General features: G+C 47.3%; 1 protein-coding gene across 8 annotated transcripts in view; it reads left to right on the forward strand.

Annotated features, from left to right (window-relative positions):
• SCN8A (sodium voltage-gated channel alpha subunit 8) overlaps window positions 1-26965 on the forward strand; it is a 64612-nt gene that overhangs the window by 13295 nt on the left and 24352 nt on the right. For 3 of the 8 annotated variants that reach the window (XM_055696409.1, XM_055696412.1, XM_055696411.1), the window contains exons 2-13: window positions 4251-4580; window positions 12036-12153; window positions 13611-13701; window positions 13923-14051; window positions 16311-16402; window positions 20522-20743; window positions 21602-21665; window positions 22260-22401; window positions 23094-23300; window positions 23835-24122; window positions 24511-24870; window positions 26639-26774. In XM_055696409.1, the coding sequence (XP_055552384.1) occupies window positions 4305-4580; window positions 12036-12153; window positions 13611-13701; window positions 13923-14051; window positions 16311-16402; window positions 20522-20743; window positions 21602-21665; window positions 22260-22401; window positions 23094-23300; window positions 23835-24122; window positions 24511-24870; window positions 26639-26774 (2125 nt within the window). In that variant the 5' untranslated portion in view covers window positions 4251-4304. Of the gene's footprint in view, window positions 1-4250; window positions 4581-12035; window positions 12154-13610; window positions 13702-13922; window positions 14052-16078; window positions 16171-16310; window positions 16403-20521; window positions 20744-21601; window positions 21666-22259; window positions 22402-23093; window positions 23301-23834; window positions 24123-24510; window positions 24871-26638; window positions 26775-26965 lie in introns of those variants that run through there. The other 5 variants (XM_055696410.1, XM_055696413.1, XM_055696414.1 and 2 more) reach the window with 4 other exon arrangements.

The raw sequence follows: 26965 nt of genomic DNA on the forward strand, positions 1-26965 counted from the left end.
GAGTCCCAGTGCTTGTGATCGGCTTCCAGTTCCGCCACTGATTTCCAGGTGACCTTGGACAAATTATTTTCCCTTTCTAGCTCTCTGCGGAGAAACTTTTCCACTTGAATCCTGACATCTCCAAGATGATGATAGTTTAATATTTTTTCATTCCATCAACATGTGGATAATGATTAATTTTAGCAAAGGTCTTGAAGTAGTAGGTTTATTAAAAAAAAATAATTAGAGAATACTTGCTGCTTTTTGAATACCCTTTAATAACTAATTGAAACGCGCAGCAAGGGGAAGGAGTGAACACCAGTTCTTGGTTCTGCTTCCTACACGGGCTTCTACAGCAGAAAATTTTTCCAAAATAGGCAAACTGGAGCCTGAACTCACCCAAAAAGCAGATGTGCTGGCACCCTCATTCTGTGTGGCTGGTTTGGGGGAATTCTTTTGCTGTTTTTCTTTTTTAATTTTTTTTTTTTTAGCAGACATTCCTGCAGTCTAAACTTCATTTTCCCAATGAACACAACAAAACCCCTCCTTGGTGAATGCTGAACAGATGTTTAGGAAATATTATTGTGTCCTCACGTGAAATTTTTTTTTCATTGAGTCTTTCTTCCTACTGAGAAAAACAGTAAATCCTAAAAGTGGAAATCCTGGTTATTCTCACTGTTTTACATCGACTGGACTCCCCCACACACCCACCTTTAACCGCTGCTCCTTGCTGTGGGCACGTCGGTTGTGGGATGCTGTGGGTCTCAGTGGGGCTCTATTCCAGACTGTCGGTCTGTGTGGTTTAGTTTTGTTTTGGTTTTTTTAAAATAAAACTGGCTGTCTGAACTATCATGGGTAGTTAGGTATGTGTGTGCTGAGCAAAGGTTATGGGCTGGCTGTTGGAACTGCAAAGTGTGGCTTGGCATCGTAAGGACGTGTGATGCTGGGCTAGCAAAGATTTAAAACCCAATATACAGGTCTGAGTTAAGGAATTAGATAAATATTTCCATTCCCATCCTTTCAGGTTATATCCTAATTTTGTCCATTATCTTACTATGGGATAATTAACGGGGAAAACAAACAAAGTGTCCGGGCAGGGAAGAACTTTGCAGGGAGGGAAAGCCGCGGGGTGCTGTTACATGTGGATATTAAGTGAGCATCGCATCAGCCCCACGAGTAAGTACCACGTTGAAACAAGAGCAGCTGCTGCCGAGAGTGGGGCAGCGGAACAGCGTGGAGTACGCAGCGAGGCAGGCTGCTCGCCTGCTTTATCGCTGTCGCATCAAAGCGTCTCGTGATTTATTAATGGTCCGGATCTTTGCAAAACCACTGTGATGTGCAACTGAGGACATGTGCTGGTTTTTTAGGTTATTTTGGTTTGTTTTTTTAAATTGGTTTTGGTTCGTGTCTTTTTTTTTTTTTTTTTTTTTTTTTTTAAATACTCACTTAGCAGATTAGTTGGTTGCTTCCAGTTGCCGGTTGTGTAATTGTGCATACAAATCAGGCGTTCATTTGTGCCTTCGGTTTTTTTCCTTTTTTTTTTTTTTTTTTTTTTTTTTTTATGCTGTGTCCCTGAGCTACTTTGGTTTCTAAATTCAGGCCTTACATATTTATCTGTGCCATTCAATTAGACCACATCCCCAATGCTGCTATATAGTTTCACAGTATGTGGGAAATTTGGTAATTAAATGCATGCAAATGCTGCAAGAATAGAATAAATTAATTTTCCTTAATATCAGCAGGCTATTCTGTGATGTTTCTAGAGATAACGTGACCAAGATACTGGCTTTTCTCTCCCCTTTTTGCCACCTTTTTTGAGTTTTTATTGGATTACTCTAGAAATAACCTGGTCCAAGTTCATATGAAAAGAATCCCAACCCGTGGAGTTACAGGAGGGAGATGTATCCTTAAGTTTTTTTGGCTTTCCAAAATAAAACCTGAGACGGATGCATCATGAAGTCCTACACGTGTGGCGCAGCTTTGGATGTGCCGGTGAATTGGAGCCCTGGGGATGCGTGTAAATGGCAGTGCCAGGGCTGGAGCCAAGCAAGGAATAATGGGAAGTGGCTTGGAGGGACAGTTTGCACTGGGTGGTCTGGCTTTTGGAAATGGCCCAGGTATTATTTGGGTATTTTTGGAAATACCCCAGGTATTTGTTTTTTGTTTTTTTTTTTTAAATACCTTGGGTATTATTTGACTTCTTTTTTAAAATACCCTAGGTATTATTTGTTTGGTGTTGTTTTTTTTTTTTTAATTACCACAGGTATTATTTGATTTGTGCTTTTATTAAATACCCAAGGTATTATTTGGGTTGGTTTTTTTTTTTAAATATCACAGGTATTATTTGGTTTTATTTTTTTGGAAATACCCCAGGTGCTGTATTAAAGGCTGGCATCTCCAGGTAGTCTTAAAAAAAAGGACTCTTATTTCTGTGCTGTATTTATTGATGAAGTCTGCTGCAGTCCATGGAAGGTTGTGGTTCTTGGGTTCGGAGTGTGCCGGTTGCTGAGGTTGAGGAATGTCTCCCAGCTCATCGGTATGGATGGGAGCGGGACATCATTCCTGTGATGTCTCTGGCTCCTGGGAGGTTTTCCCATGTGCGTACAGCACAGTCTCCAAAGCCAGGGGCTGTGCAGACCGTTGGTGGCAAACCCTGTGCTGAAATACCTGAATTTTAACCATGCCGTCCCGTATCATAGTTTTCAAGGAATTTGAAAGTCGTTCTGCTTTTGGAGATCCCAAACCTTTAATACATATTTTGATGCTCTGTGCGTGTTGGCTTAAACTGACCTTCCTGATGCTCTTTTTTTTTTTTTTCCTTACTTTAAGGGACCTGATAGCGTTTCTGTGCTGTATTCCTGTGGTTATTTTGCCTTTCCTCTGGAATTCGTTGCCACTTTGGTGTTTGGTTGCTCCCCAAAGTGCCAAGCCGTGCCGGGGCTGGGTTGTATTCCAACCTGCAGTACTGCAGTGCCGTTGCATCAGTGCAGGGTTGCTGGAATTCCTCTCCTCTCTTGGCCTCTTCCTGGAGTGTGGAAAAGCTTGAAAGAGGTACCAGGAGCTCAGAAATGCAATATATTCTTGCTGCTGGTTCTCGAGCGAGAGCTTGGCACCAGGTGCAGAGCTGCAGAGGGTTTGTAGGCGGCTGGATTCAGGGAAGCGAGCATCCGCGCGGCTCTGCTCCTTTGTGGGGACAGTGTAAAATCCTGTCAGAAGCCCATGCTCCTTGGTGGGTTGGAAGCTCTGTGAGGGTTCCCTTGGCTGTGCCTCGTCTGCTTCCCTTTCCTTTTTATTGTGGACAAGCGCTTTTGCATTTTTTATTATTTTTTTTTACGTTTACATCTGATTTTTACGTTGGCGTTTGCATCTGACCTTTACGTTGCATCTGATGCAAAGACAACTCCGCATCTAACCCGCGGTATTCTAGAACCTTAACTTTCAGGAATTACTGTCAGACTTGTCTTTTGACATTATTTCACTCGTAGGGCCTGAAATGAGCGGAACCCCCCTGCTAATTAGATAGATGTTAAACGAAAGGGTGAGATGTGACATCCCGTAGCTGAGATGCGGTGTAGAAGCGGAGCCTACCAGGGTCTTGGTGCTGCCTCCAGAAGCGCTCGGGGTGCTCCCTGGCACACCTAGTCCCACGCACACCGAAGTTATTAAGGAAATTTCTCCTTAGCTGCAGTAATATCCGATAGGACACGAAGGAGCGTGTGGGTTCTTTAAAAGAAGTCGGCGTGTTCCGCGCGTGTTGGTCGCCGCGCTCTCCCGTGAGCCCAGCCCCGCATCCCTGTTCCGTTGTGCGGTGCTGCAGCATCACCGCGCCGCATGCCTCGCTGGTAGCAGGGGGGACATGTGTCCCGAGGCTGAACACCTCATCCTGCGATCGCATCCCACTTGGAATTTTTGGCTAATAACCAGGTTGCTGGAGAGCAATGCCCGGTAGACTCAGTTTTGCAGGAAAACACTCTTTTTTTGCTAAAGTTGCTTCTCTGAATGGGTTCTGTAGTCTGGGTGGGTGGCGGGGGGGCCCAGGGGGCACCCAGCGCAGGGTGGGTGTTGCAGAGCCAGGGGTGCTGGGGAGAACCTGGCCGATGTGTGTGGGGTGATGGGCAGGTCCAGCCCCGACGTGCATCTGCCGTAGCTTGTGCTGGGGGTCCGAGGATGCCAAGCGCGGCGTTGCTTTTGGCTCTCGGGTGCCGCGTGCTTGTCTGCCTGTGCGTGCAGTGACTGACTTTGTTCTGCCTGTGCTCTTTGCTCCCCTGCAGAGCTGACCTGTCCGGGGTGCAACATCACTAAAGAAGCTGCTGCAGGATGAAAAGATGGCAGCACGGCTGCTCGCACCACCGGGCCCTGATAGTTTTAAACCCTTCACTCCGGAGTCTCTGGCTAACATTGAGAAACACATCGCAGAATTGAAAAGGAAGCAGCGGTCGAAGCAAGACAGCAGCCACCGGGATGATGATGAAGACAGCAAACCAAAACCAAACAGTGACCTTGAGGCGGGGAAGAATTTGCCTTTCATCTACGGGGACATCCCCAAAGGCCTGGTTGCTGTACCGCTGGAGGACTTTGACCCTTATTATATGACCCAGAAAGTGAGTCTGCAAGAAAGAAGTCGCTAAACCGCCTTTTTCTTAGGAAATTTCAGGTTTGGGTATGGTTTGAGTAGAAGACAAAGAGTGGAGTCTTTGGATGGGGCTTGTTTGCTTTGTGTGTTCTATATTTTTCTTTGAGGTTTAATAGAGATCAGCCTTTAAGCACCTGCTTGGATGGTGTTGGGAGAACAAGGTCTGGAAATTAAAAATAGATAAAGTTGTGCTAATGTGCCGATTTTAACCGTGAGGGCAATAAGAAGAATTTAATGGAGAGGTAACCATAACGGTTTTAACTGTGTGTATTTCATTACTTGCATGGAATTCAGTCTGAATTTTACCGTTACGAACCAGCCGGACGTGGAATCATGCCCCAAAAAGAAGTGAGATAAACTAATTAAGCCGCTTTCATCTTGGTAATTTTTATTTTTAAAAATATTTGTCTGTGGAATTAAGGTGATAGGGCGGGAGGCGTTTGTGGGTGTGTAAAGAAATGGTGTCATGAGGGAAGTGGTGAGCAAGCAAACGCTGTGCTGGAATTGGAGGGGAGGGGTCTTCTGCTGGTGAAATAAGAAAGAGCATGATCACTGGTTTTCTTCGAAGGCTAGATGACTTAAAGCCATGGCTTGTTTCTACTGTTTAATTTCATTGTTTTCTTTGCTAGAACTTTAATTTGGATAAGCTGAGATAATTACCGGCTCTGACTCCAGGCTTGGCTGTGCCACTTGAGAAGCTGGAGGTTTGACTGCGGATGTGACAGCAGTTGTGATGTGACCATTCAGAACTCGGGCAGTCACGTCAAATCAGCAACTTGGCACAGGGAACAAAACATTTTCTGCCTTCGTGTTGGGGCAGACGTTCCTTGTCGCACTCAGAAGCGATTCTGTGACTGGCAGGGTGTTATTTGCGTGGAATCAACCGAATTTGCTGCCAGCGTTGGGTATAACTGATTGTTCTTTTCTGCGTTTGCATTAGGGAGTTTAATGCTTATTTGTTGTGTTGGTGGTGCTGGGAGTACTGGTACCAGCTCGGCACAGGGCTTCGAAATACGGTGCTTGTGTACATGTGGAATGCCAGGCGGATCGGTGGTGTCCAGGTGGATGTTGTACTTACGGAAGAACATTGACACCTGAGGTTGCCAGTGAGAAGATGGCTTACATTATCCCTCAGAAATATCTTCTCTTCATTAAAGAAATATTTTCTTTTGATCAAACAAATCCGGTGTTGCCTGGTTGTGGCGCGGGCAGGCCGCAAGGAGGAGACACGTGGCTGAAGAGCAGTTCCCAGCATCAACCCTGTTGATTGCGCCTGAGCAAAGGAGGTGCTGTGAAATGTTGCTGCAAATCCGAGTGGGAGTGTTTGGTGCTCTCGTGGTGCTCGTGTGGTTGAAGGGACAGTGTGTGCGGGAGAATCAGGCCGTATTTTTCCCAGCAGAGGTAGGAGAGCGGTGCTGAGAGGGCGGTGGGCGCTGCCGTGTCCTGGAAAGCTGGGCAGAAGCTCCTTGGTTGTCTCAATGTCCCACCTGAAGCAGGAGGCAGAGGGGAACCCCGTTAGCTCCATCCCTCTCCCTATTTCCCTCCCAGCATGGAATAAATCATTTTTTGAGAAAAATAAGGCACGTGCCCAGTGTCAAAGGCATCTGCCATGTCTGCAGAAGGGCACTGTGCGTTCCAACAGGATCCCTTGGCCAGTGTGCTGCCAGGCGGAGCTGCCAAGCGATGGAGGGGAAGGTTCTGGAGATGGGACACCAACTGGCACAACCCCACCAGCCTCAGACATGCTGTTCGTGTGCAAAGAGCCTCACTCTTCCCATAAACGCTGGGTTAGCGTTTCACCACCTCTTTCTTTTCATCCCCTTCAGTACGACGATAGTTTAGGTGCGTGCTACTTCTTTGCTGCTTCAAATAGGCAGTGACTTCCCTCAAATAATTATTTTTTTTTAAGGCCATTAAAAAAGGCCCCTTCTCTGAATCATCGGGAACTGTGAATCTGCTTGAATCATGGGCATTTTTCCAAGATTTTTTTTTTTCTCTCCCCCCCCCTCTCTCCAGCATTTGCCAGAAGGCTTTGCATCATAAGTCTTTTCTTTTAAAGCTGGACGTAAAGCGTGCGTAGGAACACATCAGCTGGTGGCTTTTCCTTGCAGTAGGACGCGGTGCTCTTGGTTGATCTAAGAAAACTGAAACTGCGTTTGAACTGAGAAGCTGAACTTCCCAGTGGCCTGGTAACTGATACTGAAAGGAGAAACAGTGTGACCTAGAAAGGGACCTGTGGTACAGAGGGCATCAAAATTCCTGGGTTCTGTGCCCTGCAAGCGATGGTTTTGTCCGAGCTGCTTCTCTTTGCTCTGTTTGATTTTGCAAAATGGGAGTAGTGACTCTTAGGGATGTCCGTTTGCTCGCAGATAGCAGATTTGGGAGCTAATTTAGCTCCTTTTTGCCTTTAGGTGAGTACCAGGGAGAATTTTTTCACGAATCTTTGTTTTGCAAATAGGAATCACCTTCCAATTCCTGGCCTGAAGCATGTGGCAGAAGCAATACTTGCCCATGATATTTGTTGTGGAAACCTGGAACATTTAAATTTAAAAAAAAAAAACAACAAAAGACAGGTGCATGAACTTCTGTGTGCAAACAAAATTGAGGAAAGGCACCGATCTAAGCATCCCTAGCAATGACAGCAGAGCAGCTGGTTGCCTTGTAGTTGCGTCTTCCTTTGGTGTTGGCTTAAGCAAGAGGTGGGGACCATCACCCTCTTTTATTTCTGCAGCCTTATTAGTGTTTCTATTTTTTTAATGCTTTTCCATTTTTTGAGCCCCTTTTTCCTTCTTTTCCATTTACGGCCTAGGCTAGCGCTCCTACTAAACAACCGCCTGCCTTTTTTTTTCCCCACTGAACATGACTTTTCCCAGGTTGGGACCGTTTTCCTCGACCAACTTCCATTTCACTCGGTATGAATCTCCTGCTTGCTGCAGCACCGGGTAACGGTGGTAGCGCTCCGACGATGGCTCCGTTGGCGAGGCAGTAGAAGATCCCTGAATATTCTGGGAGTTGAGATGATATATAAGCTTAGGTGGATGGATGGCAATGGAAAAATCAACCCTGCGGTGGTAGAAGGCTGGCTGTAGATCCTAGTGGGCTTGTCTGGAGGTCACCTATAGCTTGCTGCTGAGCACCTGAGGATCCTTCTCGCCTGTACGTGCCAGCGGAGTGACTTGCAACTCCGTCAAGTCACATGCAGGGTTTGGAAATGGGCCCTCCCGGTCCAGAATGTCACCTTGGCTGCCTGGACCTGGGATGATGGCAGGGATGCGAGGGCGGCCAGCAGGAGGCATGGCTGGCTCTAGCATGTGCGTCAGGGACTCGTGGCTCCTGGCTTCCGTAAGACAAGGTCCTGACGCCGTTCATGGGTTTTGCATTTGAAGTCACTGAAACAGAGGGGAGAATCGGGACCATCTCAGAAATCAGCCTTTTATTTCCAAAAGCAATGCCTTTGCCAAAAGAAGCAAAAATAAAGACCTTTTCCAGGTCTTGTGCATTTAATGTTGGGTTTTTTTTCTTCCACTCCATCTTTCCAGTAGGCTTAAAGGGGAAAGGGAGCGTGCCCTTCCTCCACCCTCCCTGCTGTCAGGATGGAATGAAGAAACGGGACTGTAATCCCTGTCCATCGTCTTCTCCGCTCCTTTCTGGCTGTTGGATGGGAGGCAAGGTGTAACGCCGTGGCACGTAGGGCTTCCCTGCCACAGCCAGGGTGTGCTGAGCACAGCATGGACCAGCAGGCCAGAGGGTCCCTGCTGGTCGCCTCCACAGCCGCAGCCCACTGGTGACCAGTGGAAAACGGGAGGATTGTTTCCACATCCGAGGCGGAATGAATTTCCTTGCGCTTGCAGATCGTGATGTCCTTAAGGCTTAAATCCAGATCAGTTCCTCAGTATTGCGTCTTAAGCAATATCTGTTTTCTAGAAGACATATTTCAGGAATGTTTTATTGAATGATTTCAGAAAATGTCAAGGGTTTTTCCGATGTTGGGCTTGAAACAAGAGGTTAAAACAACAGCAAAATGTGGCAGGTACTTTTTTTTTTTCCCCGTAAGCTTTTCAGTGCTGAAGATGAAGCCACTAAGCCAGAATAAATTTGTCCCCTTTTTTAGGGGATGGAAAAGTAAATAATGTGGTTTCTGTTCGAGGCAGTACACCTCTGTGAGCCAAAACCGACTCGAAAAAAATTTTTGCATTGACGTTTAATTCCGTATAGACTTTTCCAGCCTCCAGGGTGCCAGCGTTCCCTGGAAATTCGTTTTGAAAATAGCTGCGTGGAAGTAGCTTGCTCAGGGTGTCGTCAGAAACTTGCTTAACGTCGGGAGTAAGGCAGTCGTCACACTGCTGCCGTAGGAACCTGGTTCCATATGTTCTGAGGCTGGTGGTAAAGCTCTTTTCTTCTTCAGTCTCCTGCCCACTCCTCCTCGCTTCTCCGCCGTTACAGAATTGCTTAATGCAAAACCTGCGTGAAGCAGGAGCGGTTTAAACCCTCGTGTGACCGGGATGCTTCTTGCCATGCCTTGGTCAGTTCTGTCCTGCTCTCCAGCATGGCTTCTGTCCTGCTGGAGTTTTGCCAGTGGGTTTAGAGAAGACTTCCCTTTTTTGTGTTCTCTTTTCTTTTTCTACGAGAGCTCTTTTCCAAGGCTTCTGCAAAGCGCAGGTTCCCAGCCAACATTTGGAAAACCAACGTGGACGGAGCCTTTTTTGCCACTTTTTACCAACAAACAGAGACTCTGGAAAGTTCAGCCGGACTTTTTTCTCTCCGTGAGCGGCTGCAAAATGCCTTTTGCCAGGTATCCCTGTCTCTGCCTTTCGAGATCTTAAAAAGGGCTTAAGGATGTTCTTGGACCCAAACCAGCAAATGTTTTAAGAGCGTGCAGCCATTTTGAAATGGAGATTTAATATGTCAACAGCATCAAGAACCACCCCCCCTCAGGTTAAGGTTTGAAATTGCCAAATGCTTTTTGGCTTTTGTGCTTTTCTTTCTATTGAGGAGGCCAAGCGGAGATTTACCCAGGATTTTATCAGGTACGCGGGAGAACCAGAGCCACGGATCTTGGAATTGATGAGCAGACTGGGATGTACTGGGACCTTAGTGCTGTGGTGGTTGTTGGGCTTTATAGAGAGGGATAATTTCAACACTCATTATGGTCTAGAAAGAGAAAGCCAGGCAAAGCATGGAAGGGAAAACACAGAGCTGCCTTAGGTGAGGTCCCATCCCAGACAAAGGGCTGAGCTGGCCAGCAGCATGTGGAGTCCAGGGCTGGGAGGCAGCTGCCCTGATCGTTGGGTGAAAACAACAGGGAATGCCAAAATTCGGGGTCGATCCTGGTGAAAGAGCCCTTGGAAACGTTGTGTTCCCTTGTAAGCCATCCAGTGTGCCCAGGCCACCAGCTGGGACCCTCCATGCCGAGGGCTTTGTGTCTTCCTTCTCCAGTTGAGCCTGGCTCTTCCAGTACCGCTCCAAGCTCCGCGCTGGGTTACGTCTCGGCAGGATGGTTTTGCTGCTGGCTGAGCTGGATCTGAGCAAACCAGGGGGCTCCTGGCCAGAGATCTTTTCCCCGTGTGGAAATGGAGGCACCATGAAACGGAGCCACCTCCCAGAAGCACCGCCTGGGCTTTGGGAGGGAATTTCTGCCTTTACGTGGGCACAAGGCGAGCTGGACACTGTGCAGCACGGTCATGGCAGGGATGTCAGGGCTTCAAAAAGATGTGGGAGAGCTGAGAGCTCCGTGTTCTGCTTAAGGACACGACCGAAGCCCGTGAGCATCCCAGCGCGATGGGGATCCTGCTCCGAAGCCTCCACAGGGGATGGTGATAGAAAAGATTTTAAAATTAATGTTATGTGAGTCCTGGAAAGTTTGTGGTGTCTGGGAAGGAGAGACCTGGTTCTTACAATTGGGTGTCCCTTGACCACTCTGTAATCCACACTTTTGAAAACCTTAACGGCCTTTTAGCATATTATTAGATGCCAAGGTAATCTGTTCATAAATGCTTGATGCTGCAATTTCAGAGCTGTCCAGGGTTATCTTTAAAGTGCTTTTGTTGCGAGATGCATTAGTGGTTACGCTAACTAATCTTTCTCGGAGCTGAACCACAGTCTCATTTTGATTTCCTTTTCAAATAATTTACTGCTCAATGGTCTAATTGAGCCAAACGAGCTCGAAGACGTTGTTTCACTTCCTAGGAGGGAAATGACAAATTTCGGAAGAGTGAGTCTCCTGGGGAAGCACAGTGACTGCGTTGGCAGAAAGCCCTCGTGGATTCCCTTGTGTCGGACTCCGGGAGGCTGGGGGCTGTGCCAAACGGTGGGCTGGTGCTGGGGAGCGAGCCTGCGGCGAGTCCGGCTTTGCTCTATCCCCCTGCACCCCCCTGGGTTTCATCCTGCCTCGCCGATGCTGCAGCATCCCAGAGGGAATGGGAGAATGGTGCCAGGGAAAAAGCTTTGGCTTTTCAGTGCACACAAATTGCTTTTCTTTTTTCTTTTTCGTTTATTTTCTTTCTTTCCCTTTTTTTTTTTTTTCTTCGAGCGGTAGGTGCATGGAGTGTGCTGGTATGAAGCAACCACGGTTCTAATTTTGCCTCGCCAGATGGCTGTGGGTGATTTTCCCAGTGCTTTTTGAGATGTGTGTTCACTAGCGGGGAGATGAAAGAGCGGGTCTGTATTTTCAAGCTGGGGATGGAGAGCTGAGATCGGTCCTGCCTCACGTTTCCATGATTCATTCCACAGGTTTCCGCAGAAAGTAGAAAAACTTAACATCTTGCTAATTAAAAGGCACCGAGAGCGCGTGATTCTGGAGCTGGCGCAGCGATGTGGAATGGGCTCAAAACTGGGGGCGATGGGTGTCTGACTTGTGTCTGCTGGGGGGTGGGGGGGGCTCCACCGTGACGTTTTCTTGCTGCTCACCTGTCCCGTCTTTCTTCGCCGGTGAGATGCTCCCATGTAAAAAAGCGCGGTGGCTGGCGGTAGCTGTTAGCGAGGTTTGGGAAGGAGCTGCTGGCTACGCCGACGCGGTGCCGTAAAGATGCTCTCGGGCAGTGGCAGCCACCCTGGGTTCAGCTGCCAATTCTGCTCCTGAATTTGTGGTCCTGAGTTGCTTTGGGCCTCGGTTCTTAGCTGTTAGATAGGGGTGACAGCGCTTCCACCCTGGCACCGTGCGCTCTGGGATGGGAGATTTTGCTTCTGCTCCTCTGAGGTGTCTGGGAAAATTGATGGTTTTGAGTAGAATTATTCATGATGTACCAGTAGGTATGTTTTACCCTAATGGGAACTTCAGAAAGGAGATAATCCTTCAAAAAAAAAAAAAAAAAAAGCAGAAAATGCTATTTTTTAACCATGGAAGTTCGTCTTTTTTTGTACAATTCATGCTTTGATTTTCATGCATTAACTCTCTCTCTCTCTCTTTTTCTTTGTTTCTCCACAGACCTTTGTAGTACTAAACAGAGGGAAAACACTCTTCCGATTTAGTGCCACACCTGCCTTGTACATTTTAAGTCCTTTTAATCTGTTTAGAAGAATAGCTATTAAAATTTTGATACATTCATATCCTTTTGATGACGGGAGTTCTTTTCACCTTTGTATGTTGGTGGAAAAATCTCTCGGCGGTTGTCTGCCTGCTCGGTTCAAATAGCGGGTCTGAATTACAGCCTGGGGAAGTTGGGCTGGCCGCTAAAATGTGCTTTTTTTTGAATGAGAAAAATTCATTCAAATAGGTACATCCAACCAAGAAAACTTTTATTTATTCTCCCTGCTAAATCGTACCTGTCCGTGCCCGTTTTTCCATCAGTGCATTCATAAATTTTGGGACATGTACGATTTAAGGTTACGCTTAGTGAAGAGGACTTGAGCTTGATCTAGCTGCTAAAATGGTGAAATAAAATTATTAGCTGGAGAAGGAGCCAAAGATACCTTTGTGTTAATTAGGGGCTGACTGATTCCTTGCTCTTTTGGCATCCCTCAAACTTCCTTCTAATGGCAAGGCTGTTCTAGAATGTTCCGCTGCCGGGCTTCCGACAGCTCTGAGAGCTTCGGAGTCATCGTTGGCATGTGTCCTTAGGAGAGGAAAACCCAACCCAACAGTAATATATTGACTGAGCTGCTTTGCCCTCTATTTATTTATTTTTAGGAAGCAACTCTTAAACGAAAACACCTTTGTTTGTTGTTTCAGAGGCTCCTCTAAGCTTCCTGCATGGCATATGAAGAAAAAAGCTTTTCCATCTTTTCAAAGTCGCCTGGGGAACTGAGGGCTGGGAATGTTTTCTTTGGCTCGTGTGTCATTTCTCGTAGGCTTTCCTCCCCTCTGGATGTGCCAGGATGCAGCTGGGAGATGCAGATCTGCCGGTGGATCTTGGGTCTTGACCGAAGATCCATCTGAGTCTGCTCAAAAAGTTCTGGGAATCAAACCAGCTTTGGTTCTGACCCTGGATTTCCCCATCCTGCTAATAATCCAGTAGTTAAAATCCACACTGGCTTTAAATTCTGAAATCGCGCTGTCCCTGCAACGCTCCTCAAACCAGTTGTCCAGCACCTTCCATCTGGGAATGTGACACACGAGGTGCTGAGCGCCCAGGGAGGGGGGCAAAGATGTTCAGAAATATTCATGGGATTTTCTCCCAGAAAAATCCTGGGTGCCCACGGATCGCAGCGCTGCTCTCCTGCTGGATGTATTAGCAGACAGTATGTTTGATGCTACTGAATAGACGGGGATTAATTGGGGAGACGTTTTCATCAAGGCATGGGATTTTTTTTGAATTGCTAAGACACCCCAGAAAATCTAAAATAAATTGAACGGTGATGTAAAAATACTATTTATATACAGTCACCTCCGTCTTATTTCCTGTGACTGCTGGAAGCGTCTTGGCTCTTATTTGTAGTCCACAGGGGATAGACTGGAAATTGTTGAATTTATGAATTTTATGGCAGTTCAGCGATCTTTAGGGAGCCGTAAGGTGATGTAAAAAGCCACCCGTGTGTCCCTTTGATCCTTGACTTTGTTCCACAGTATTTAGCATGATCATTATGTGCACTATTTTGACCAACTGTGTATTCATGACTTTTAGTAACCCACCCGAATGGTCGAAGAATGTGGAGTAAGTAACGTTTTTTCTTCAGCATCTCATAGAATGTTGGTTTGCTTCTATCGAGCAACCTGCTCTTGCTCACGTTTACATTCGCACTCATACAAATCATCTTAAATAGCCGCTTTGTTTAGCTACCGTTTGTAATTCATCATGCAAAAACGTTTGTAATTTGTCTCTTTTCTTCGTATTTCTACAAACGTCTCAGCACATCTCTCTCTCCCTCCTAACAGGTATACATTCACTGGTATTTATACGTTTGAATCACTTGTGAAAATTATTGCGAGAGGTTTCTGTATAGACGGCTTTACTTTCCTCCGCGACCCCTGGAACTGGCTAGATTTCAGCGTGATCATGATGGCGTAAGTGGTGTTTTCGCATTATTTCAGGCGTTTGTGGCACGCGGGAGGGGGCGAGGCCTTAGGAGGAGGTGGGGGGTGTAAGGGGAAAAAAGAAATCGAGGAAAACTTGAGTGAATCCCCAAAAGATTTCTTTCTTCACTCTTCAAAAGAAAGCTTTAGCCTGACACGGAGTCACAGATTGAAAACGCAACTCCATGGAGTTAGTGGAGTTGCTGTTGCAAAAAATACAATTTTCTGAAAACTGCTTTTATTAATACAAAACTTTATAACAGCGCCTAGCATTTTAGATGGCTCACGTGCCAGAGGGGCGGCTCGTTCTGTTAAAAGTAGGACTAGGAGCCAAACAGCTTTAAATTCTAGTCTCTACCACTCCTTCCCTCCTCGGGCTTGCATGTTACAACATCCCAGGCTGCCACTTCAGGTTGACTGGTTACTAACCCGTTGCTGATGGAGACGCAGTGTTGGAAAAGGAGACCCTTGATTTTCCTTCCTCGTTCTTTTCTCTTGTGCCAGATCAGCTTACATGGGTCTGATAATGAGGATTCATGGGGATGTCTGAATTCACAGCTGAAAACAGGAGGTGCACGCTAGATTTCTGGGTTGTTTTTTTTTTTTCCTTCCTGGCCTGCGTTGATCATTGTTTAGGCTTAGTGCCACTGCTGAAAACCAGGTGTATGTCACTAGTAGTCTGAATCGCCAGTAGAGGAGACTTTGTCTTTTTTTTTTTTTTTTTTTTTTTTCCCTCTTCTCCATTTGTTTTTGAACATTGCACGTGTGCATGGTTGGGCTCCTGTAGAAAACAGCCGATGAAAACTCAGGGATCACGTAGGAGCGCTCAGGAGCCGAATTTTCAAGGGTTCAGAGCACTTGAATTTAATTGTAGTAACATGCTTTAATTATACAAAATGCCTTTTTTGGGGGGGGGCTGGATTCTGCACCCAAGGTTGTTGATTTCCCTGAGTTTCTGTTCTTTTTCTACTTGCCTTTTCCTTGTCTGTTTAAATTATATGCAAAGAGTTGGACATGGTAGACCAGAAGGCAAATAACCAGGAGCTTTTTTGCTTCAGAGCAGACGGGGATCTGCTGTGCAGGGTGTAAACACCCCTGCGTGGGTAAAGCTCCCAATTCCGCGCACACAGACCAAGTTTGACCTGTGAATTAGTTATTTCCTTTATTTCTCCATAAATTAACAAGTAGCAGCACGCCAGCTTTAAAAGGCTCGGTGCATTGGTCTTAAATAAACGTGCCAAATCTCCGTCTGCTCGGTAACCTCCTCGTTTCCAGGGAGGTTGCCTGTAGATTTCAAATACAATTTTATTTTATTTTTGTGTCAAGGGCTAGAGCAAGCCTGTGCCTTGCTTAAATCCCACTGAGAGGGGCTAAGTTTTATGAAGCACCTGAGCCCTTTCTGCACCAGGAAAGATATTGAATATTGTGCCTTTCTTTGCTTTTTCGTACCGTGTTGCTCCCCAGGCGGCACAGAGGAAATATTTTAAGTTCTGGTAAAACAGAACTTCATTAATTTTGCACCAAGCCTCTTATCCTCGGTGTATCTCAGGTTTATCCCCTGGTAAAATGGGGATAATCGCCCTGCCTGTGGCTCGCAAACAGGTCGTAAAGCGCAAAGGATGAAAATGAAGGGTGCTAATCAAAGCAAAAGGCGATCACGCTTTATTAAAAGCCTGAAGAGATGCGAATATCCCTGAAACCACTGAACTGAAGTCGCTAGGTCTCCTCGCCCATTTGCCACTTTGACAGTTACCTTTTTCTGGAGGGAAAGCCTTAAATTTTTCCAGTCCCGTATAGGCGAAAAGGCGAGTATCTTAACTGTGCACCTGGCCAAGCTGGTTGCAGCGTGGAGAGACTTAAAACTGGGTTTTGGCTCTGAAATTTGTCCGTCCCTCTCTTTGAAACGCCAGTTTCTAAAAGCGTTTTGACTGACGAGCTGTTTTTCCTGCAAACAAGACAGACTGTATGAAAAGGAGGGTGACCCCAACGGTGCCATTAACTCTGGTTTAATTCTGCAGGTATATAACAGAGTTTGTAAACCTAGGCAATGTTTCAGCTCTGCGCACTTTCAGGGTTCTGAGAGCTTTGAAAACTATTTCTGTAATTCCAGGTAAGGCGGCCTCCGGTTGGTGTTAGCTGTTGGGTACAGGCCCCCTGTGAGTGATGTATTGCTTTTGTCTGTAGTTGTTGTTTTATTTTGGTTGTGTGTATTGTCATGGTGTTTTTTGTGTGTGACCTCCCTCATTGCAGATATGTCACAGAGTTTGTGGACCTTGGGAATGTCTCAGCATTGAGAACTTTCAGAGTTCTCCGAGCTTTGAAAACTATCTCTGTTATTCCAGGTGAGAACCATTAAGCATTAAAGGCTGGTCTTGTGTGTATCTTTTCCATACCTCCCCCCTCCGTCCTGCATTGCTTATTTCTCAGAAATGGCGCTGGGATATTTTTGATGGGCTTTGCAGTCTGTATCGACAGAGTTGTTTGAAATTAAAGCTTCTGGACCATCAAATTATGGGATGAACAGGTCTGCTGCCCCGTACCTCTTTATCCCTGTGGCCACCTGACCTCTGGAATGGAAGCCAGACCTGAAGTTGAGCTTCGGATGAATAACGACCACATGCTCCCTTCCCTCCCAGGCCAAACGGTTTCTTGCTCAGCAAGTTGCCCCGGTATCACCAGTGTCTTTAGAGTTGGTGTAGGAATAACTTTGTAAAGCCAAGTAAGCAAAACCAAACCCAGATTAAAACTTTTCCACGTGAGGCTGCTTCAATTACGTGGGATCAGGCAGGATCCAGGGCAGGTCATCTTCTAGGTGATCCCTGAGCTGCCTCCCCACCTGCTGGAAGGGTTGGTGCTGCCAAACGGAGTGTTGGCATTACCAGCTTTTGGTATGGCGTAGTGCAGCCAATTGTCAGCTGTTACTGTGCAACAGGAAACTACTGTGCAATTAGTGACCCAAAGCATTGACCATGCTTTCAGTGAGCCAGAAGTCCTTGTTGGGAGAGCTGCCCATTTCCCGTGCCACCCCCGGAGCTGGGCTTTGCGGGACTGTCACTTACAAAGTGACGCTTCTACGCTCTTAATCTGGGTGTCCGAGGGTAAGCGATGGCCCCTCCTTTATTGTTAGAGACCACGGAGGCATTACGGGCTGGGAATATGGTTCTGATCCTGAATTCTTGTGCAGAAAATTCTCGTGCAGGTGGTTTCTCAAAAGTGGCCCTGATTCTAAGGTCAGGCTCACGGCTCAGTTCTCACAAGCACTGAAGCATCTCTAGATTTCCAGTTCTCAGGTGCTTGACCTGCCTCAAGGTAGGCACCCAAAACCATCAATCGCTTGATGAGGTTTTTTTGGTCTTCTATTTGCGCTTTGTTTCCTAATGCATTCACTGATGATGGTTCTTTTGCTTTCTCAGGCTACACTTGCATATACGTTTGCCAGAAAAGAGACTATGGAATTGTAGGGGCCCATCACTTTTTGTCCCCATTCCAGACTGCTAAACCCATCAGATGTACATGGCTGTTGTGCATGATGTTCTTAAGTGGCGCCTGCTTTCCTTGCACCGAATGAGAATATGCTAGAATAACGTTCTTATTTAGCCTTCCTTAATGTCCGGCAGTGCACATCCAAAGAGCAAAAGAGATTTGCTAATTGCTGTTTAATGTCCGGCCGTGCACATCCAAAGAGCAAAAGATATTTGGTAATTGCCGTTAGCGGTGCACTGGACGGATCCGAAGCGCAGTTGCGATTCTATCAGCCTGCTACAGGTATTAAGTGGCTTGCCTGAAGAAAAGCATCGATGTTATAAAATCAGATGTGTCTGTTTTGCTTTCGTATTCCTAGCAAAGTGAAGATGACGCGGCTTTCGTGAGCTGGGTGCTGAATGTGTGGCAGCATGCCTTGTCTTCCTACGGAAAGGAGCGGAACGGTTCAGTTTTGTATCGGTCTCTCCATACTGCTCGAAACCAAAGGAGTTTTCCTTTTATTTCACGTGACGGCAAGGGGGTGTGTGTGGATCTGAGCCCTTCCAAGTTCAGCACAGCCCTAAGCTTTCCTAAAGGGATGATTTTCTGCCTACTTTTATTAGTTAATGTGATATTTATGAGAGGATGATCTGCCCTGCAGCTGAGGTGGGGCTGGTGGAGCACCCGTGGCTGGAACGGCCGATGGCCAGCCTGTGGTTTATTTGTCTCCCTTTGGCTCCAGGATGGGATTTTCCCAGCTGGGGTTCTGCGGGACGTAGGTAAAGCACAAAACCTGCAGTAAAACCCCCCTCTCCCATCTGGGACTTAACAACATGCGGAATATAAAGCATTTGTGTGATTAGCCTTTGGGGTTATTTAATAGGAATTTAGGCGCAGAATGCTCTTGATGGGTTTTAGTGCTGTCATGTCTCAGGGAAGAAGGGATTTTTAGAATATGCTTAATATTAAAACGTAAAGGGGTTCCCCTTCTGCTCCAGTGCCTCGAATGGAATGGGAATTCTAGCACTGTGCTGAGCTAACTAGAAACTCATCTTAGCAGCACAATGAGTGCTGACAACCTCTTCTATCAATAATTGGAATTATCCTCAGTGTGTTTTTTTAGACAAAAACAGGGACTATAACCAGAATACAACGTGCCACTGAAAAGAATTCCGTGCAGGTAGAGGGTCTGTCCGGATCCGTGCGACAGGAGCAGACTGTGAGCTAAAACATCAAAATATCGCTTTCATCTGATGGCTTTAGACCATAGTAAACTCAGTGGTGGTCTGATGGTATCATTTTATTGCTGCTGTTATTAGTGTTTTAATTGCCTAATGCCATCAGTGTCCCTGTGACACACTTCCATGAAAGGGGATCCAGGCTAATCGGGATCTGCGGTCCTGAAGGCGATCGCTCCAGCCGAAAGCTGTGGCCGTTGTGTTTGCCCTGTGGCTGGACTGGGAAGGCTCTTGCTGCCGGTTGATCAGCTCAGTGCCAAACCCCGTTCTCCGTACGTGGCTGTGGGAGAGCAGCATACAAACCGGGAACGCTGGCGCTGGCATGAGGGCTGCATGCGCGGAGCGGTGCATCTTCGGGCGATGGAAAGGAGCATGAAACGGTTTGTCTGCCAGAAACGGCAAAAACCTGCTTCGTGTGGGCGTAGGGCTTTGGCGTTGGCTAAAAGTTGTGAAGGATGAAGTAAAAGACGTTTTGCAAAATTATTCCTCCGTCAGAATTCCTTTTTTTTATTGAGCTGGGGTTGAATCTCTACGTTCCTGATAGGGATCAAACCTCTGATGGGATGGAAAGGTTTGCTGGGATGGAAAGCTTTGTTGGCATAGCAAGATTTGTTGGGATAGAATGGTTTGCCGGGATAGAACGGTTTGCCGGGATAAAAAGGTTTGCCAGGATAGAGAGGTTTGTTGGGATAGCAAGATTTGCTGGCATAGAAAGGTTTGCCAGGATGGAAAAGTTTGCCAGGATAGAGGGGTTGGCTGGGATGGAAAGATTTGTTGGGATAGAATGGTTTGCCAGGATAGAGAGGTTTGTTGGGATAGCAAGATTTGCCGGGATGGAGAGGTTTATTGCCTTGGCCAGAGCCCTGGATCAAACCAGCCCTGAATTCATCTGGATCTGTGATATTTTAAATTTAATTTTCCCTCTTCCCTCCCTCCAGCCTCCTTCACTATTTATTTATAAATGCAAGACGGCGCTACCCGACATTGGGGAGGCTGATTAAAGGGCCCTGATGCCGTTTGATTTCTGCGTCCAGAATCCTTGTGTGTTTAGATCTGCCCCCTGAAAGCCCCAGCGCTGCGTTCCTCCCCAGCTCACGGATGCTGCCTCTTGCAGAAGGGTTTGGAAAACCGGCAGGATTCTTGGCTTAGGCCTGAGTTCCCTTCTGTTATTGGGCCTTGCCTAGGAACGATCCCGACGGCCTCGGGAAAAGCCGAAGAGCCAGGACTCTGGATGAAACCCTGCCCTCCCCGTAACAACCCCCATCCTCTAAATGAAAGATTCATCTCCCATAAAAGTGCGGAAAGGGTTTCGTTAAGCAGCAGAAACTTCAGATGTAGACAGCTGGAAAGGGGTTGGATCCTTGGAAGTTGTTGTGCCAATAAGCTGGGCTTGAACATGACTTAAACATGTCCAGGGAGAGGTTTGTAGCTGTGTATCTTCATTGAACGTGTCTGTTCAGACAAATCCTGCTTTCATGGGGGTGACTCCGAGCGTGCCCCACACCCTTCTGCCATGTTCGGGTGCTCTCGGGGCTGAGCGCCGTGCTTTGGGTTGTGCAAACTGGCTGGTTCACCAGTGAAACCAGTGAGCTTGGGTCCTTCAGCACCTCGGCAGCACTTGGAAAAACCTGGATGCGAGCGGTGGTTCCCAGGAATCCGCCGTCCCATCGCCGCAATCTTTTGCCACCGTATGTATTTAATTTTTCCCCTGCCTTTTCCCTCTCCAGGAGTTGATTTCGAGTCTTGTTTTCTTCTCTACAGGCTTGAAGACCATTGTGGGTGCCCTGATTCAGTCCGTGAAGAAGCTGTCGGACGTGATGATCTTGACGGTGTTTTGTCTCAGCGTCTTCGCTCTGATCGGCTTGCAGCTCTTCATGGGCAATTTAAGGAACAAGTGTGTGATATGGCCGATAAACGTGAATGAGACTTACCTGGATAACGGCTCCAGGGGCTTCGACTGGGAGGAATACACCAACAATATGTGTAGGTATTTCTGCAACCTCGTGATTTGGCGTCACGCCGCCAAGCGGGATTTCGGACAGGCCGTGGAGTGTGGCATGCCCAGCTCTGTGCGGTAAAACCCCCGCCCCGTACAGATATTTTTGGGGTTTTAGAAACCTGCCCTTATTAAGGTGTTTTTAGTTGTGTTCATCCTTCAGAAGGTCTTGGCTGCGCTTGTTTAGCTAAAGGTTTTGTCAAAAATGCTGCTTTTTTCCTGCCTTTTTTCCTGCCTTTTTTCCTGCCTTTTTTCCTGCCTTTTTTCCTGCCTTTTTTCCTGCCTTTTTTCCTGCTTTTTTTCCTGCCTTTTTTCCTGCCTTTTTTCCTGGCTCTTCCCCCTTTCCCCCCCCCTTTTTTTTTGTGTTTCCAATTAAAAACTGTTGACATACGGTAAACAGGAAGGATCTCTGCCCATTTGAATTCCCGCGCTGAACGTCAGCCCCTGCACTTAGTTTTGCTGAGTCCTTCAGACAACGCGCAGGATGGTGCTGGGACCTGCGCAGCATCCTTCCCCGCTGGCGGGGTTTCAGAGCTGGAAACGATGCTGCGGATCATCAAGGACTCCAAGTTTTTGTAATTTCATTTCTTCCTCCCGTCTCACGTGGAGCTCCTCCACTGTGCAGTCAGCTACTTTTAAATCTTTATCCAAAATGCTGTTGTGGCTTCAGAAAGATGTTTAAATTTCGACACGGTTAGTGGGGCTGATGTTATTTAAAACAGTTACAGTTTACTGATAAATTTATCCAGAGGGCTCTTCAGCGAAGGTTTTTGTGGTTCTGTAGTATGTTAAATCCTGACTCCCTATGTGTATGTGCGTAATCTTTTCTTTTTCATCTTCCCCAGCAAATTTTTACATCATTCCTGGCGCCCCTGATCCTTTGCTCTGTGGTAACAGCTCTGATGCAGGGTGAGTGTTGAGCTTTATTAAAAGCAGAGACTCTTAATTACTGTCGATGTCACGTAATAATGGCAAAACCTTTGGAATATTTCCTGTTGCTTCCTTTGTTGGTTGTGGTGGTTTTTTGCATGTAAAGGGTTTCACTTTCTTAATTATTAATCCACTTTTACCATCGGTTTGACTAATATAACGCAAGCGGGCATCTCAGGAGGCAGGTATGGCTAACAATGATTACTAGCAGCATTATTTCCCACGAGAACCATCAGAGAAGTAGGGGATGGAGGCTGAGAAATGGAAACTTTCCATGTGCTGTTGGTTTTTCACCCTCTCCTTCAGCCCTGAGGACGCTTAGGGCAAAAGCTCATCCTTGGGGCTCATGTTGGGTGAAAAGCCATGTGTCGCCGCGTCTCGTTTCCATCGAGAGAACAGGGCTTGTCTGACTCCCCCCTCAGCCTCCTCCTCTGCTCTTCTGGCTTGACACAGAAAGCAAAACCCGTGCCGTTTGTTAGGAGGGTTGTAAATATCTCCCTAAGCGTGGCGAATGTGCATGTTTTCAGCTTGGTGCTGCCTCGGTGCTCTGAACTGGTTGTCATCTTTCCGCAGTCAATGCCCGGAGGGTTACACATGCATGAAAGCAGGACGGAACCCCAACTATGGTTACACAAGCTTCGACACTTTCAGCTGGGCTTTTCTGGCTTTATTTCGCCTTATGACTCAGGACTTTTGGGAAAACTTGTATCAATTAGTAAGTAAAAGCTTTGCTTCGACGTTAATGCAAGGTGAGAATTTGGGGCAGCGCAGGAGAGGAACATGCGATATTTTTTTATTTTATTCCACCTATTCGAAAGGGTAACTGCCAGTACAGCTGCGTGGTGAGATGCTGGGTGGTGAGGAGGATGGGGATGGTACCTGAAAGCGGGTGTCCCACTCTGAAGTCCAGAAGGAACGGCAGGACCTCAGCGTGCATGCGGATGGGCCGGGAATTCATTCTGGATGAGCCTGAGCGCCTGCCGCAGAACTTGCGAGCAGCCCAGCCCTGCTCACAGAAGGTGCTGAGGCGCTTTTTAGGGCAGAATGTTTCCCAGTAACCCGAGGATGCTTTGGGGATCTTGCTGAAATGGCTTTTCTTCGATTTTCTTTTGGTTTAAGGGAGTCTGAGCACTGAGTTGCTGAGGTTTAAGGCAGTCTAAGGTTGTGAATCATGTTCAGTTTGCAGCCATCGGATGGTCCCTTCAGAGGGGAAGAGGGATGTCGCCTTTTGCGTTCATGGCTGAGGAATGTGCTGTGCCTTAGTGCTCTGAGGTGCTGAGATATTAAATATTCAGCACCACTGTATTTTCTTAGAAACATTCAGGTCAGGACGCTTGGGATCGGTGCATTGGGTGTCACTCGGAAATCGCTTTCCCCTTTCCTTTTACCATTCTTTTCTACTTCCAGACCTTACGAGCAGCAGGGAAAACCTACATGATCTTCTTCGTCTTGGTGATCTTTGTGGGATCATTCTACCTGGTTAATCTGATCCTGGCTGTGGTAGCCATGGCTTACGAAGAGCAGAACCAGGCGACGCTGGAGGAGGCAGAGCAGAAGGAAGCAGAATTTAAAGCCATGTTAGAGCAATTGAAAAAGCAGCAGGAAGAAGCACAGGTGAGTGTTTCCATTGCCTGGGTTTGGATGCTTTTGCCTATTTTAAGGTTTATTTGCCTGTCAGTGAGGTATGATGAAGAAAACAGCAGCGATCCCGTGGCTGGCTCACCTGGCATTGTGTCCCTTGTTGGCTGGGGCTGCCGGTGCTTCCCTGCTGTTGCTGGCGTTTCCTGAATGATCCACAAGCTGGCTGTGATCATTTTCTGCTGGAAAACTTCTCTCCTGTTAAGGGAATTTTAAATCTTCTCAGAGCTCCTAGTGCAGTGCGGGAATATGTCTGCAAGAAGGACAAGTTCATCTTTGTTGGTCCTGTGTCAGATGCTGATAAACAAAGCCGAGGGACCGAGAGATATTTTACCACCCGCAAAAGTAAACTAGGAACAATTTTTTACAAATCCTGGCTGCAGGTTTCTTCCAGGAGAAAAAATCAGCATCTCAATCCTGCCCCAAAGACTCGTCCTTAGGTGCGTTAAGCCATCTATGAATCCTGGTAGGATCTGATTTACTTTTCCCTTCTCTTGCCTACGCCCTCAGGCTGCGGCTATGGTCACTTCGGCAGGGACGGTCTCCGAAGACGCTGTGGAAGATGATGGTGGGGGGAGGATGTCTCGGAGCTCCTCGGAGATTTCCAAACTCAGTTCCAAGAGCGCCAAGGAGCGTCGGAACAGGAGGAAAAAACGAAAGGACAAGGAGTTGTCGGAAGGAGAGGAGAAGTGTGACAACGAAAAGGTGTTCAAGTCCGAGTCGGAGGATGGCATGAGGAGGAAGGCGTTCAGGCTGCCAGATAACAGGCTAGGAAGGAAATTTTCCATCATGAACCAGGTAGTTTGAATTTCCTTGGCTACTGTTCATGCTCGCTTGTAGTCGGGATCATAGTCTAGATCCCTATTAGCATGCCAAAGGGATCTGCCCACCGTCTTAAGCTTGCAGGGGACCAGGAGGCTGCTTAACGGGCCACGTTTGCAGCCCTTGCCCACACTTCTCCTGGCTTGAAGTTGTTTCTGAGAGTAGAAAATGCAGCCAGTAACCTCCTCACCAACGTAGCTCAGCCAGCCGAGGGTCAGCACCTCTCCCAGCGTGGCTGACGACAGCGCTGGTGCTTTGGGTAGACCTGGAGAGGGAGCGAGACCCCTTTAGCAGCACTCAGCACCGCAGCGCTTTGTTTCCGTGCTATTGATGCTGTTGTCGTTCTTTCTTTTCTCCCTCCTAGTCTCTCCTCAGTATCCCAGGCTCCCCTTTTCTCTCTCGACACAACAGCAAGAGCAGCATCTTCAGCTACAAAGGGCGGTTTCGTGACCCGGGTTCGGAGAACGAGTTCGCCGATGACGAGCACAGCACGGTGGAGGAAAGCGAAGGCAGGAGAGATTCCCTCTTCATCCCCATCCGCGGTCGCGATCGGAGGAGCAGCTACAGCGGCTACAGCGGCTACAGCCAAGGCAGCCGATCCTCGCGGATTTTCCCCAACCTCCGGCGAAACGTCAAGAGGAACAGCACGGTGGATTGCAACGGCGTGGTGTCCCTCATCGGTGGCCCCCCTTCCAGCATGCCTGGGGGCCGCCTTCTGCCTGAGGTGAAAATAGATAAGGCAGCTACCGATGGCAGTGGAAGGGTGTCAATGAGTAGCCAGCGTAGGCATGGCGGTCCGTCCTCTCCTCCTGCCTGCCACCCTTGGGGTGAGCCAGGCGTCCTGCCGGAATGAGCAGCGGGCGGGCGATACGGTCCAAACTGGATTAATCCCCCCGTGCTTTTAACATCCCCTTTCTTTCCTTCTCAAACTCCGACACCCACCTCCTTCTCCCACCCCAGCTTTCTGGGAAAAAAAACCACTTGGAATTGAGTCCTTTGTTAAAGGACTGATATTAATAGGGATGCTGGGGGTGTGGCGGGGCAATTCGTAAGGAGCTGTTGAAAGCATGGGGAGCCCAACCAAAGCTTGTTGCAAGTGCTCTCCACGACAAGAGAAAATATTATTTTATATATTTATAGATATATTTATAATGGGGATTTCAAGGGAAACACAGTCTTTTAGCTCCCACTAAATTTTGCAAGGGAAACTGTTGGTAAAAGAAGGAAATTTTAAAATACCGTTTCTGAATTTTCCTTGACTGTGACTTTTTGTAGTGAGTTGGCTGAGTTGGTGTTGAGTAACCCTCTTAGTGGATCAACATTTCAGAGTGCAGGAGGGAAACAAAGCTCAAAATGCAGAGTATTAGTTAGTGGGGCGTAAAAGAATCTGAATAAGATTGTACCGACATCATTTGAGAGATACCGAAATCAATCATTTCTGAGAAAAATCTGATTACCGTGCCTATAAATTCCAAGCAATTTTTTTGTAGTTATCTTAATTCTTGTAACATGTTTGACCTTAATTAGTTATGTTAAGCATCAGTTGCTACCTGTTTTTTCCCCTCCCTAGTTAGCATGTTAATACAGTGTTTTGCTTGAGTAGTTAATTCCCTTTCTAAAGCAGCATGGATGCGGTAGGAATAGTAATCTGCACGATGCATGCGTAAAAGAGAAAGTATTACTTAGCAGTTATTTTTCTGACTCTATACGTAGAGTTCAACATGCAACAAGCGATTAACTATCACGTTGGGAGAGCTGCACGGGCTGTGCGGAGACCTTGCTTCGTTAGCAGGCAGCGGCAAAATCCTGTAATGAGGGGGGAAACCCGTAGTTATCTGTTAGTACTCCAGGTTGTGCCTAACGAGGATGGGCATCTCCAGGGCAGGGAAGCTGTGAGGTGCCTCTAGAGGTGCACGAGCTTTGACGGGAGCAGAGCGAGGTGATGCTTCACGGGGATGAACTCGAGACCTGGTTCAGTTCCCTGTCATGTTAAAAATTAAGCTTCGTAGGGGGCTGGAGCGGGAGGAATCCCTGCTGGTTCTCGGTGATGTGGCTGAACTTCTTCCATCCAAATTTTCAGATGCAGATTTTGAAACAAATGTTGGTACTGTCAGATGTTGCGTTCCTGACCTTCGTTAACTGGGGTGGGTCAGGCTCCCACCAGCTGGGCTGTAAAGCGACCTGGTTAATAAAAGTCACTAGTGCTGTTTGGTAGTGGTAGGGAGCATAAATGACTTGGTACTCCAGCAGCCTTCATTAGAAATGTTCGTTAAAATACAGTCCTTCGTTTCTCTGCGGCTGGGGAGCACTGGTGCTAGCAGAAATGAGAGGGCTTGAGTTTTGGTGTGACCATTTATATCTTGTAGGAAGGGGAGGACAGTGGGAGCAAAGACACTTTTCTCTCTTGGACTTATGTATTTTCTAGGCTGAGAGTCTGTAAAATACCGGGAAGGCTTGAAGACTTTGTATTAACCATCATATGAATTTTGCAGGGTACTACTGAAATCGAAATTAGAAAGAAACCTGGTGGGTCTCTGCTGGTCTCCATGGATCAGGTGAACGCATCCTATGGAAGAAAGGACCGAACCAACAGTGTGATGACCGGCTTGACGAATACCCTCGTGGAGGGTAGGTATGGCTCCGAGGTCTGGGCTCCCTCGGTACCTATCAGTTGCTCTCCCTTGGTGTGTCGGACGAAGATCCCAAAGGTCTTTTCCGACCGAAATGATCCGATGAGAGAGGACCCATCCTGCTTTTACAGGTCGGGTTCCTCACCCCCCGTCTGCCCTGGGCTCCCTGTCCTGAGCTGTGCTGATGGC

Source organism: Falco cherrug, chromosome 19 (assembly GCF_023634085.1).
Source record: "Falco cherrug isolate bFalChe1 chromosome 19, bFalChe1.pri, whole genome shotgun sequence".
In the NCBI taxonomy this organism is placed as follows: Eukaryota; Metazoa; Chordata; class Aves; order Falconiformes; family Falconidae; genus Falco; species Falco cherrug.